The sequence below is a fragment of the Dreissena polymorpha genome, chromosome 1 (assembly GCF_020536995.1).
Source record: "Dreissena polymorpha isolate Duluth1 chromosome 1, UMN_Dpol_1.0, whole genome shotgun sequence".
NCBI lineage: Eukaryota > Metazoa > Mollusca > Bivalvia > Myida > Dreissenidae > Dreissena > Dreissena polymorpha.
The window spans coordinates 119038901-119053272 of record NC_068355.1 but is presented as its reverse complement, the minus strand read 5'-3'; the positions used below and the strand labels follow the sequence as shown (position 1 = coordinate 119053272).

The following is a 14372-nucleotide window of genomic DNA, read 5'->3' as shown; positions in this document are numbered from 1 at the left end:
CCCTTACAAATTTCAAGTGTTATGAAATCACGATAGTTCCATTCAACGATTAACTTTAAAGCTACTAGTATCGCCCTTGTAACGCGTGCACGTCATTAATGCGTTGTGTCAATTGGGCGCGTAAGTTTCCTCTCCTATAAATCAGCTGTTCATACAAATAATTGTAAACACCTACTCGATGCATGTGTTTTAAATGCACCGAGGCAATTTATCTATGACTACCGTATACCAACATTAGCCATCCTACACACTGAATCTATTTGAAGTTTTTTTTCAGTAAATAATTCGAAATCGCTACGTATCTCTTATGCCAATCTCTATGATATCATTTCTATCGCAAATCTGAACAATACTTACCCTAAGCATTAAATTATAAGAGTATGAATGACGGAATTTAGCTAACCAGTGAGACATGTTGATATCTATGGATCATAGTTGTGAATTAAGTAATCATCGACACAGTGAGACTTCTGTCCAGTATCTTAAAGGGGCCTTTTCACAGATTTTGGCATTTTTTTAACTTATTCATTAAATGCTTTATATCGATAAATGTAAACATTGGATCGTAAAAGCTCCAGTAAAAAATCAAGAATAAAATTAAAAAAAGGAAAAGAACATTGCCCGGACCAGGTTTCGAACCAGTGACCCCTGCAGTCCTGCCAGAGTCCTGAAGTAAAAACGCTTTAGCCTACTGAGCTATTCCGCCGTTTACTTATACATAATGTATTTTATACGTTATATAAGCAATCTTCGTAGTTTCACAAAATTTAACGACAAAAACAGAACTCTCCAAATTATTCAATCGTTTCGCGTTGCAACGCTTTATAATTTTTAGGTTTTAAAATCGTCAAAAGATGCATATAATGGCTATATTAGACCATGGTAAATGTTCAGTATTACTGTTTCCTCACAAATATCATAACTATAACGAAAATTTGCGAATCTGAAACAACTTTTTTCAATTTTGTCAATTTACCAAAGCGTGAAAAGATCCCTTTTTTAAGGCTGACATTTTAAAACAGATAAACATTCCACGTTTGAAATATTGTCGATACTATCAACTTGAGTTAATACCCCTTTCTTCAATATTTTAATACCTTCTCCCATAGCCATCTGTCCGTTGAACCGCGATTATTTAAACGTAATAGTATTGTGCCATTATTAAATGAGGTTCTGTTGTGATTGACAACAGTACTATTTTGAGAAAAAAATCACAAAACAACGTTGTTTAACAATAAATGTTTGTTTTATTTGAGAAATATGGAGTTTTTTTTTTTTTAATGTTTTTAAAAACGTTTGTGTACGTTTATACAGTTTCGCTCTTTCACGCTAATAAGACCTGAGGAATTTAGGTAAAGGCTAGTAATTACATTCACATATCAGTTAGGACAATTCATAACGAATGCAAGATAAAGATAAATGCAATTTATTTCACGCATAGACTTTAACCCACACACAATGACACACTATAACACGATGAATGAATGAATGATTTAACAGTGAAGTGAAGAGACTGTGCATGGGGATCGTGCTGAACAGTGCGCTGATTAAGTTGAACTTAATAGGTCTCTACTTGCCGTAACGGGTCCCGCCTGAAAATAACACACACGAACATCATGATCAACAAATGAATGGCATTTCTGCATGCACGTTATACTTTACAAGGCAAAATTCATCACGCACAAAAGAGAAATACCGCCAATATGTTTAAAATGAAATGAAATTGCTATTAATTGACACATTACGGGTTGTAATGCTTTCATTAAAAGTTTCGAAACATTCGGATAATTACAAAGATAAGACTACCCACTTGCTACAAACCCTCTACAAACGTATTGTGTTTTTTTTGTAAATAAAATCTAGTTGTATGCTTTATTAATTCAAGTGTACGAAAACATCAATACAAGACAAGCTCTTTATTTATATATCAGTTAATGACATTCTGGCTTGCAAAGTTTTGTTTTATTTGTGAGTACACATTAAAAATTTTCTTCAAAACATATTCATAAGGAACAAATAAAACCCGCAATTATATATAATATAACAATTACTAGTCAGTAACTATAAACGAATACTAGCCAACGATTTCTAAACTCTTCTAAAGCTACGCCTTCAATGCACCGAATTCTTTCGAAGTATTATTACATATCCTTACCGTTTTCTATCAACACGAGACTATGATAAATATTAAATATTGTAGAATTATACGGTTATATGTGCATCGATAGTTGCATATTATAGGACAGGCACTTATATAGAACGACGGTATCATGCTGCGCGAAGCATTGCTCTCCACCTACGTCTAAAGTCTGCTCTCTCTCTCTTGGGTACGGGATAAATACCATTTAGAAAAGACTCTATCGACTATATTTTTGAAGCAGCAGCAAATCATCGCCATTGGAGACAATCAAGTTGGCTTCTTTAGGATCATCCTGTCTGCTGTACATTGCATGGGCGTCGCTTGACGTCACTAGTGCCGCACTTCTGCTTGCCTCGCCCAGCGCATACGCACTAGTGACATCAAACGCTACCGACTGACTCGCTAGTTTTTTAGCATCGTCAAATATACCCTCAGAGGCGCGGGTTGGATCATCTGCATGTTTTAAACGTTTAATTCGGATTATTCAATAACACAACAATAAGTATATAAGATCTAAGCTAGATTATTGATAACTATTTACGTATCAAGACAGTTACCTGTTCTTCCTCCTGTGATCATCCCAATGCCTCCGTTGTTCAAGTTCATCACATTGAACCTGTTGTTCATCCCATTGAACCCGTTGTTCATTCCATTAAACCCGTTGTTCATCCCATTGTTAGAGTTCCAGCCGTTGTTCATTCCATTCCAACCGTTGTTCATTCCATTCCAACCGTTGTTCATGCCGTTATTCCCGTTGTTCATACCATTCCAACCGTTGTTCATGCCATTCCAACCGTTGTTCATGCCATTCCAACCATTATTCATATTCATGCCGTTCAACCCATTGTTCATGCCATTCAAGCCGTTTATAATATTCGAGTTCATGCCTGTTGATACACAATATAATTATTTTAAAGACAGAGCCATTTGAAAATACCATGAATGTTTGCTGACATATGAGCATTCAGTATAAGTCAGTCACAATCAAATGTATCCATTATTTTATCCAAATCGTCATGCAAAAATATAACCTTTTTAATCGCTTGTGAGTTGGTCTCAATTAATGGGCATTAACCATTCTACACAAGTAAAGGATGAGTTGACGTTAAAGTCCACCAATGACCATAACGCCGTGAATGAAATACATGATGTATGCTTATATGAGTGGTAATTGTTTTTTACTATTAACGATCATACACACATGTTGTACACGTGAACAAACGTATGTACAATAAATTACTTCACAAAGATTTCAACTCCGAAATAAAAAAAACATGTCAATGTGCAACATATAAGTTGCTAATACAATATGACTAACACTATGTGCATGTACCTTTTCGATGTTTTCATTGTTTAGTTGTTATTTAAAAAAAATCGAGAATTGAATGAGGATTGTTAATAAAGTGAACAGTTTAATCGAATTCCAAAATCAGGTAATCATTTTATCGACCTCAATCCGAAATTAATATCATGTTCGAAAAAAAAGACACTCATGTTTTACTAACCATTTCCTTGTATATGCATGACACCGATGTTTTGCTTACCATTTCCTTGTTAATTTAAGACTAATATTTCCGGTATATCCTTCTATCTATTTAGCAAATTTACCTTAATGATCGCCGAAAAGGTATACGCAGAAGTTGGCTTTTAATGTTAAAATACAAAATTCAAACTGTGCACTTGCCGTTCATGAGTCCGGATACTGCGACCAGGACGCTGGCAACACACACTGCTACTTTCATCATCATGATTGTTGTTTAAGATGTTGGTTTCCTAAAACAGAGGTTGGACACTTTAACCTCCGTGTTGGACCATTTGCTTTCAAATAAGTGCGGCGTTATTTTGAACTGGCTCTTTAAAGTAATGCTTTAAATGCACCGAATTCGTTTGGATTTCTCAAGTTATTATTATCGATGCAAAACACTGTTGCGAACTCCAAAAGAAACTATCGATATTCAATATTTACGTTATCTAGAATATTAATAATATACATGCTCAATAATGAATATGTATGTATGTATAATAAAAATTGGCAAATTGAAAATAAGTCATACCACGTAACCTGGCTGGGTATACCGAGCGACAGAACGGTCAATGAGCTGACGTAAAACTGACTGAATACGTCGCCCTTATATAGTTATTCGGCGCGATTGATGACCGCTTTATAGCGACGCCAGTATGTGTGTTTACAGCAATCATGGTACATGCACAGGCGCAATAAATATTTAATAACTTCACGCTTATGATGTTTGTACTCGTTTCAAGTGAACATTTATTGAGTGAGGAAGTTGTAAAATGAGTAACCCTTTGATGGTTGATTGTGAAACGTTGTATACTTGCATTGTCAAACATGATGTTCTACATTCCCCGTGTGAATTTGCGGATATACTAGCAATTATATTCGGATTTGTAAAATATCCCGGGTTGTCTTATAAATCGTGATGTTGATCTTGCATTCATAAGCATACAAGAATAAACTTATTTTCCACGCCCATTCTGTTTAAGGGAATGTTCCTTCGTAAGTCGCTACCCGTCGGTATCGTTTACAGTCCATTTTCAAGACCGTTATCCATATTATTCTTTGATATCGGGACACACATTAAGCGAAAATCTTATTTCAACCGTAACGTTGCAAGGCATGTTATTTAAAAATAACCGTTAACATGATTAAGTCAATGTTTGTAAAAACTTATCATGTCCATAGTTTGAGTGATAACTTTTAAGCACGCTGGGTATGGCCATACTTCGATAACGGATGGCACTTCGATAACAGAGAAGATAAGTTCCTCAGTTTTCAAACGTATATCCTATATGATATTACATATCATATTATGGGAACACATTTTTTCTTCTTTCAAATGTATTCTTGATTTCTCTTTTACAGGAACTAAACTCATGAATAAGAATACTCTGTCGAAGTATAGATGCTTCTATTGTACAGAACCCACATACAGAACAGATGAATATTCCGAAAATGTGAAGCATTGTGTCAAAGGCCCCAAGTGCCTGACTTTAAACTATAGAGAACTAATTGTTCAGAGCGAATCTGAATTGCTCTTGTATTTCCTGCTTACTTCACAAGTAATCTTCCGCGAAGTTGCATTTCTGTTTCAATAAAAAGAATGTGTTAAAACTGGTAAAAAGTGTCGAGTAATCGGGAATAGCCATCTGACTCTATAGACATTTGAATTTCCTCAAGGACGTTAGTAAAATAAAATGTAACATGGTGAACCATTAATGGATATATTAATCTTTTATTTCGATTAATAAGCACGTTGTGATTTTTTTCGAAATATTTTTATTTTGTTGAAATATATACTGATCATCAAGCTCATGCTGCTTATCGATGGAATTGTATAGCGTTTTTTTGTATGTAATCCACCATTCTTCCGGACTGTCTATCTTTGCAATACGAAGTGATATACCATTCATCGGCCAAAAATGTTCCGCGTATGAACACTAAATGAACAGAACATACATGCAAAAAGCTTAAGAACGCACCTCTCACGTGTGGCATTCGTTGTTCTCTGTTATCAACCTCGACCTTTGAGCTAGTGTCACTTGTTGTGCACGCATCAGATCGTTTAAAATCATTTAAAAAGTGTCCGATGACTGTTGATGCTACATTCTGCACAAGCTGTATGGCATAAATAAATATTTGACATTAAGTGTATCTTGATATTTGAACCAGGGATACGGGTCACCGTTTCTATATGTTCATCATGTACGGCCAGTTAATTGCAAACTGCTTGATGAACGATGATGTAACACTCTCGACATGCTGTTTTATGCCAAAATTGCACCTTTGACCCCTACGTGCAAATTGATCTTTGAGATAGAGACTCGGGTCTAACATTCCGTCTTAACATCTGAAGTTACTAGTATATCAAAGTTTCATCATGAATTATGAAGTTGCATGCCAGCCAAACTGTATTACAACCAAATTTTACTATTGACTTCTAAGTAATAACCCTTACTGTCAAAATCATTATCACAAGAGTTCCGCGGTCGGAGATGACCGCATTGAAGCCGGATTTTTTATTTAAATGACAGGAAAGTACCTTTCGTGTTTTTGTCAATGCAATACTTAAATTACTGAAATATTGTTCAAAGGTCAAAATGAAATGTAAGTACTTTTCAAGGCATGAGCAAACCTTGTGTTATGTTTTGAATGCATGCATATACATGAACAACAATAACATTTAAGGTCACAAATATGAACTTGAATTGACAATTAGGAAAGTTTGATCTCAATTTTAACATTTTAACATTTAAGTTCACAGTGACCTTGACCTTCAAATGAATGACATTGAAATGAATGACCTTGAAATGACCAGTGGTCATCTAAGTGTGCTTGCAAACCTTTACGTCAAGTTTGAGATTCTAGGTCCAAGCATACCAAAGTTATAACAATTTTAACATTTTAACATTGAAGGTCACAGTGACCTTGACCTTCAAATGAATGACATTGAAATGAGCAGTGGTGATCTTCTAGTACTGGCCAACCTTTATGTCAAGTTTGAAGACTCTAGGTACAAGCATACCAAAGTTATAACATGGAATAAGAACTTTAACATTTTTACCTACCAAAGTTATAAGAACTTTAACATTTTTACATTCAAGGTCACAGTGACCTTGACCTTAGAATGAATGACCTTGAAATGACCAGTGGTCATCTAAGTGTGCTTGCAAACCTTCATGTCAAGTTTGAAGACTCTATGTCCAAGCATACCAAAGTTATAACAATTTTAACATTTAAGGTCACAGTGACCTTGACCTTCAAATGAATGACATTGAAATGACCAGTGGTCATCTTCTAGTACTGGCCAATCTTTATTTCAAGTTTGAAGACTCTAGGTACAAGCATACCAAAGTTATAACATGAAATAAGAACTTTAACATTTTTACATTCAAGGTCACAGTGACCTTGACCTTCAAATGAATGACCTTGAAATGTCCAGTGGTTACTTACTAGTTCTGGCCAACCTTCATGTCAAGTTTCAAGACTCTAGGTCCAAGCATACCAAAGTTATAACAACTTTAACATTTTTACATTCAAGGTCACAGTGACCTTGACCTTCAAATGAATGACCTTGAAATGTCCAGTGGTTACTTACTAGTTCTGGCCAACCTTCATGTCAAGTTTCAAGACTCTAGGTCCAAGCATACCAAAGTTATAACAACTTTAACATTTTTATATTGAAGGTCACAGTGACCTTCACCTTCAAATGAATGACCTTGAAATGACCAGTGGTCATCTGTTAATCCTGGCCAACCTTCATGTCAAGTTTGAAGACTCTAGGTCCAAGCATACCAAAGTTATACCATGAAATAAGAACTTTAACATTTTTACATTCAAGGTCACAGTGACCTTGACCTTCAAATGAATGACCTTGAAATGACCAGTGGTTACTAACTAGTTATGGCCAACCTTCATGTCAAGTTTCAAGACTCTAGGTCCAAGCATACCAAAGTTATAACAACTTTAACATTTTTTATATTGAAGGTCACAGTGACCTTGACCTTCAAATGAATGACCTTGAAATGACCAGTGGTCATCTGTTAATCCTGGCCAACCTTCATGTCAAGTTTGAAGACTCTAGGTCCAAGCATACCAAAGTTATACCATGAAATAAGAACTTTAACATTTTCGAGCACGCCGCCACCCCGCCCGCCCGCCCCCCCCGCCCGCCCGACAACATCAATCTATAAGCCGAGATTTTTTCGAAAAAAATCCTGCTAATGAAATTAACCAAACTTAAAGGGGCCTTTTCACAGATTTTAACATGTTTTAAAGTTTGTCATGAAATGCTTTCTATTGATAAATGTAAACATTTCCTCTAAAACGCTCCAGTAAAAAATCAAGAATCAAATTTTAAAAAAAGAAAGAAAAAAAGTAACCCTCTACAGGGCTCGAACCACTGACCCCTGGGGTCTTGGCGTAAAAAGTCTCCAACTAAGACCCCTCGACCATCCTTCCGAATACAATGATGGCGGTATTTTATATTTTATAAGCAATCCTCGTAGTTTCACAAAATATAACGACAACAGAACTCTCCAAATTATTCAATCGTTTTGCATTGTAACACTTTATAATTTTCAGGTTTTTAAATCGTCAATCGTCAATAAATGCATATAATGGCTGTATAAGAGCATGGTAAATGTTCAGTATTTCTGTTTCCTGACAAATATCATAAATCGAAAATTTTTGAATCTGAAACAACTATTTGAATTTTTGTCAATTTACCAAAATCTATTATTAGCCTTTGTGACCTTGACCCCAGTGACCTCATCAAAAGGTAGAGGACCATGCAAAGTACCTTACATGCCAAATATATAAGAGATCGGTCAAATATTGAAGGGGCTTTGAGAAACTGTAACCAAAGTTTGACCTTGAGAAAATCTATTATTAGCCTCAGTGACCTTGACCCCAGTGACCTCAAACCTCATCAAAAGGTAGAGGTCCATGCAAGGTACCTACATGCCAAATATGTTAGAGATCGTTAAAATATTGAAGGTGCTACAATGTATGAGAAACTGTTACAAAAGTGTGGCGGAAGGAAGGAAGGACAAACTGGCAACTCAATGCTCCCTTAATTTGGGGAGCATAACAATGAATGTTTTTGCAAATTTATGAGACTTACTATTCATAATTATTAATTGACAAGTATCTTATTTCAAATTTAAAACACAAGTGCTTTCTTAAATGACAACATTACAACATGCTCCCAATACTGGACTACTGATGAATGTATTTTGTGGAATAAAGTCACTTTTAGTAGCACCTAACAAAACATGTAACAAGTAGTGAAGTTGCAGACAAGCAATTCCTTTAAGTAAAAACACATGTTTTTATCATTTGATTTTATGAAAACTTTAGTTATATCTGAAAGTAACTTTCAAGGAAATTGTGATCATGTAAACATGGTAATAACATATGTACAGAAAAACAGCCAAAAAATTGTCCTGACCTTTACAAAATCAATTCTTGGATGATGATTGCAAGGATAATCAAATATCGTTAAAGATGATACACAAGTAATGACATTCTGGCACACATGAATCAAGTAGATGCAAAGACTTTCTTGGAACTCTTTCCCATTTTATGTTACAGCAACATCATTTCAGTCTTTCTTTGAGTGATGTTTATACAATATGCTTGCTTTAAAACTTCAATGTCTGGATCCCATCAGAAAGTGATGACATTTTTAACAATTCATCAACTTATATTACAGAGAATTTCAAGTGTGACGACTCTCAGCACTTCTCCAGAGGTGCATAGTTTAACAACTTTTCAATGAGGTCTACATGGGCTAACAGCATTCGTCTACAGCAATAGCGTTTCAGGCCCAGCGCATCAAGGGCATCTCTGCAATCACAAGAATATAAGACACATACATAACTCCTTAATGGATCACAAAAACATGAACGTTTGTGAGTAATATTCAACTTTGTAAAAAAAATTATATTCCATGTTTGTTAACTTTAAGCATGTTTACAAATAGTATACTTTTAAATTGTTATACCTGGTGATGTTACACTATTATTTAAAATTCATTTGCAGTTTGTTTGATGATGGATTCAAAATATGAATTCTTTTATCATATGAAAACATCAATTTGTGAATATTGTATTTCTTTATTCCATAATTATCCGCATAAGCACATTAAAAGTACCTAAACAATATTGTTGCCTTGCATAAGTATGTCAGGGTCTAATAATTAAATAGCTGAAAAGGATTACATTTCTTTTTGCATCATTTTGGGTTTGGTGCCAGAGCATTTAGGATTGGAAAAAAATCACATTATTTTTCATCTAATGGGAAATTTTGTCTTTTTTTATTATTATTTGTTTAAACCTTCAACTGGGAATGAAAGGCAATCACAGAAAAAATATTTACTTTTTGCAGTAGGGTATGGGGCAGAATTTCGGCTTCAAAATTGAAAAACAAAAACAATACTGGATTACTTTTTTGTTGTTGAGATGCATCAGCTAATTAAGTACTCACCCTTCTGTGTATTCGACCTGCAGCAAGGCCAAGTATGCCTCCCACTTGTTGCCAATCACTTTACCACATGTAAAGCAGCGGATAGGAATAATCATGGTGGCTACAGTACCGACACTGGAAAATATAACAAGTACTAAGGACAGTGAAGTATTGAGAATTGAAGCAAGTTAATATTTGTTAAAAAAAAAAGAAGAAAAATGTTATTTTAATTGGAGATTTTAAATGCAATTATGTTTGGTTCTTCAAATACAATATCAAGGAAGCCTCTGAATAGATGAGGAATAAAGCATACATTTAGAACAAGTCATTATATTGAAGGAAATTCACTGGAGCGTCATAAAGGTCTATTGTTTGGACATGAAAATTGTAAATAAATTTTTTAAACAGGAACTTAATTATGCTATATGCTTGTTGAGTCATGGGTAATTTTCATAAAGTTATAACATCAAAAGTATTTTATAAATATATGACTATGAATCATTATAAACATACATAATAACCTTTTTTCTTAACATTTGTTGCTTTTTTTACATGTAAACCATTTGTTATAATAATAAATAATCGATTGTGTCCATGGTGTCATGCCGCCATCTTAAAAATAGGTTTTTAGGTTGAGCCGTGCTTCTGATTGGGTAGGCTATTCCAATTTCAAGATTTGCATACTATAAATAGCCTACACAAATGACATTACATGGTTGATTAATTTCTTGTGAAATAATGTTAACAGACAATCTAGTATGGAAAATACTTATAAAGAAACAATTTTGTGTTACTTAGAAACACTATATGAACAACTTATAAAAAGGAAATAGTGGATAAGAGCTCCGATAAATTACAATATTGACATGTTTTGTCACATTTATCATCAGCAAAACGATGGTGACCTGGTCAAAACTTTTTTCCATAGCAACTGCACAATGTGGGACTGTTCTATCATGTAATTTCATGCAATCTCTATAAACACGACTCTTAAAGAACCCATGACTCAACAATTAACTACTGCCTGCCGAATGTCACATTCAAACCAAAGACATAGGTTGAATTCGTAATGTCCATGTATCTATATAAATTCAACTAGAATAGAACTGATTTAAGGTAGCGCCACTGTAATGGGCACCTGTCCAAAAAAAATCTAATGTATTATTTTCTTAATCAGCATCATTTCACTGTACATGCAAATTTTTAGGTAGGCTTTCCATGCTTTTAAAAAAATATACAGATTTTTTCAAAACCACCCCCACGCTAGGCTTTTGTCCAGTTAATTTGCACCCCTGGGATATATGAAAGTTCCATAATTAATCCAAATTTCTAAATATGGGCATGCGGTTGGTGTGTACAGATGTAGTAAAGGTATTTAAAGTTTATACAAGATGAAATAAGTATTCTTTTACAGACATTTATTTTGTATAACTTGTTATCTATGGAAGAGCGCCATAGAGTAATGTTATTAATTTTAGCATAAAAGCATATCTGATTCTATGTACTGTAACTGAAGAGGCTATATCGACAGACGCTGAAGTACCAACATTTTCACAATTCAAGCTAATATATATGTACTATCTACTATGACAAAAGCTTCTATTAAAGTTTCTATAACGCTTAAAATCTACGAAAATTTCGTAAAGTATTTTGTAAAATAAAATTAAAACCTAAACAATCAGTGTTCCTTTTAGTTTTAGCAATAGCCACAATTTCAACGCTAGATGTGGTATGATTACATAGATTTGTGTAGATATACAATGCTCGTTTTTATTTATTTGTGGACACAATAAATTCCATGCTAATTTCCTGCGAATATATCTATTCGTACGACACATGAACACTAAAATGGTACCATGTTAAAACCATAATAAAAACGATCATTTTGTATCCACAAACAATATTTTACCAGACAACATCTGGCGTTGAAATTTTGGCAATTGCCATAAGGAACAATGATTTTTAATTATTTAGCTTTATTTTACGAAATATTGTACGAAATTTTCGTTGATTTTGAGTAGTAATGTTACTTTAAAGCGGGTATATACGATTTTGTCAAATATTTATGAATTTATAAAAAATGTGTAAAAAACTCATTATATATATATTTCAATATAAACTAAAATAAAAGTTAAGAAGAACATGTGTCGAAAAATGCTAAATAAGCCAGATATTTAATTCTGAAATCGAAAAAGGCTGTACAGCCGAATTCGCCAGCATGTATATCATGCATGTACGATGTGAATCTAAATTTAGTTTAACGGTTCATTTGAAATTCCTGCAGCGATATCGATTCATACGACACATGAACACTTACTAAAAAGACGAATGCATCGGTTGTTGTAGGAAAATAATTACGAATTATCTTCGTCACAATCGGCTCGGGGCGCTAATTTGTATTTGCTGTATTTTATGAAATTCGTCTTAAATGTATCATTTTTCTTGCATATTGTGTGTTATTATAACATATTTGTATCAATATTTTACAATTCAGCACATATAAAAATCGTATATACCCGCTTTAATAACACATATTATAAAGAAGTTTCCTTATGTTAGATAAATAGAGGATATTTGTTTGTTTTTAGTGAATATGAAACATTTATTTCAATGAGAAGTGAGAAAATTGCAATATTTTCGCGAGCGAATGGCGCTAGTGAAAATATGAAAAGTTTTATACTTTGATGTAAATCTTGGTTTTTACAGGTAGTTACTGCAATTTTTGTGTAAATGCTGCAAAACCGGACTAATATTTAACAATAAACAAAGCTTATATACTACCGGGGTATATTAAATCAAATTACGTTAGAAAAGAAATAAAACATATTGCAAATAGTACGATGTGTTGTTAGCAGGATTCAAACCTGCCCGGGATGATCCCAATAGATTTCTAGTCTATCGCCTTAACCACTAGGCCATGACAACTTTACATTAGTACCTGCTTAAATTAGAAATTTAAATAAAATTCATCTCTCAGAAATAACCGATCATTTATGATCATTGCAGATCTTCAAAGAAATCGCGGGAAATCATTACAGTGGCTCTACTTTAAATGACACATGCATGCATCAAGTAGCAGTTTTTTTTTCCTTCTTTGAGACCCGCAAAATATTGGCCATTTCCCCTAGACAAATTTTTCCCCTATTACAGAGATTATCCCCCAAACAATAATATCTAAACAAAACACAAAAAAAACACCTTGAGTTACATGTATACAAGTTAACCTGATCCAGTGTAGCTATGTTAGCATTTCCGATCGCCAAAATCGCCATAGGCGATTGAATCTTTCAGCTGGCGATTAAAGTTTAAAATGTGAATGAAAATGGCGATTGCAAAAAACCCTGATATTTCTCTAGAAGTATATAATATGCCCTACTTTTAAAGAGAACTCGGTACCGATTTCCACATGTAATCGCCATAAAAGCTCCAGGTGGTAATAGATAGTCCATTGATAAGAGAAAACCGGATGCCCGTATCGTATATTCAAGCCACATAACACAGTCATGTATGCTGACGGATGCATAACGGGAAATTTTCGGGTAACTTTCCAGTCGCCAAAATGTGATATTTAACGTCCAATCGGTTACGAGAATGTTTATGGAGGCGGAGTTATATAGCGATTATTATTTTTGATTGACGTCAGTCACAGAGTAAGCGTTTATTAACAATGAATCACAGTTGTAGCATTAATACGGGATATAAAACCGGTAAATAAAGCAGTTCATTAAAGGCGGTTTCGGGCATAATCATCACACCTATTTACCGTACTGTAAACAATCATTAATTATGAGAAGTTAATTGCAATTGGTGAGCAGTGTAAAATTACGTACGGCGAGTAAGTTGTGAAAAACAAAACCCATTAATAATTTGATGCGGTAACAAATTAAATCCAGTGCATGTATATTTTATCATGTCTATTTGTAGAACTGATTTACACCGTTTTTCTACAGCCATGTGATAATAACTATTCACCATGCATTAATACCGGTATGCCATGTAAAACCCGTGTTATAAGAAAGAGCGCGAAATTATTGCTGCCGTCTGCAATGCCAAGTTCTACGCATGCAAAGCATTTTTTTTTTAAACAGACGATGTGTAACTAAGTATAGCCTAGCCACTCAGTACATGCAGTATTTAAGACTTACACATTTACCGGTACGTTTCAATAAATTATATATTGCAACTATGGAAAAAAATGTCAATTCAAGAATACATTGCAGTAAATGTATTTCTCAAGAATCAAGA

General features: G+C 34.1%; 1 protein-coding gene and 1 non-coding gene across 2 annotated transcripts; both read right to left on the bottom strand.

Moving 5' to 3' along the window:
* Window positions 1-1434: 1434 nt before the first annotated feature.
* Window positions 1435-4271, bottom strand: LOC127846920 (nacrein-like protein P1). The gene is made up of 4 exons (XM_052378328.1): window positions 4195-4271; window positions 3825-3913; window positions 2698-3027; window positions 1435-1592 (listed from the first exon to the last, which is right to left on the bottom strand). The coding sequence occupies exons 2-4, from the start codon at window positions 3886-3888 to the stop codon at window positions 1570-1572; spliced, it is 417 nt and encodes a 138-aa protein (XP_052234288.1). The 5' UTR covers window positions 3889-3913; window positions 4195-4271; the 3' UTR covers window positions 1435-1569.
* An 8699-nt stretch (window positions 4272-12970) lies between these two features.
* Window positions 12971-13052, bottom strand: Trnas-aga (transfer RNA serine (anticodon AGA)). Its single transcript has one exon. It is a non-coding gene; the product is annotated as a tRNA-Ser (tRNA).
* Window positions 13053-14372: the final 1320 nt, after the last annotated feature.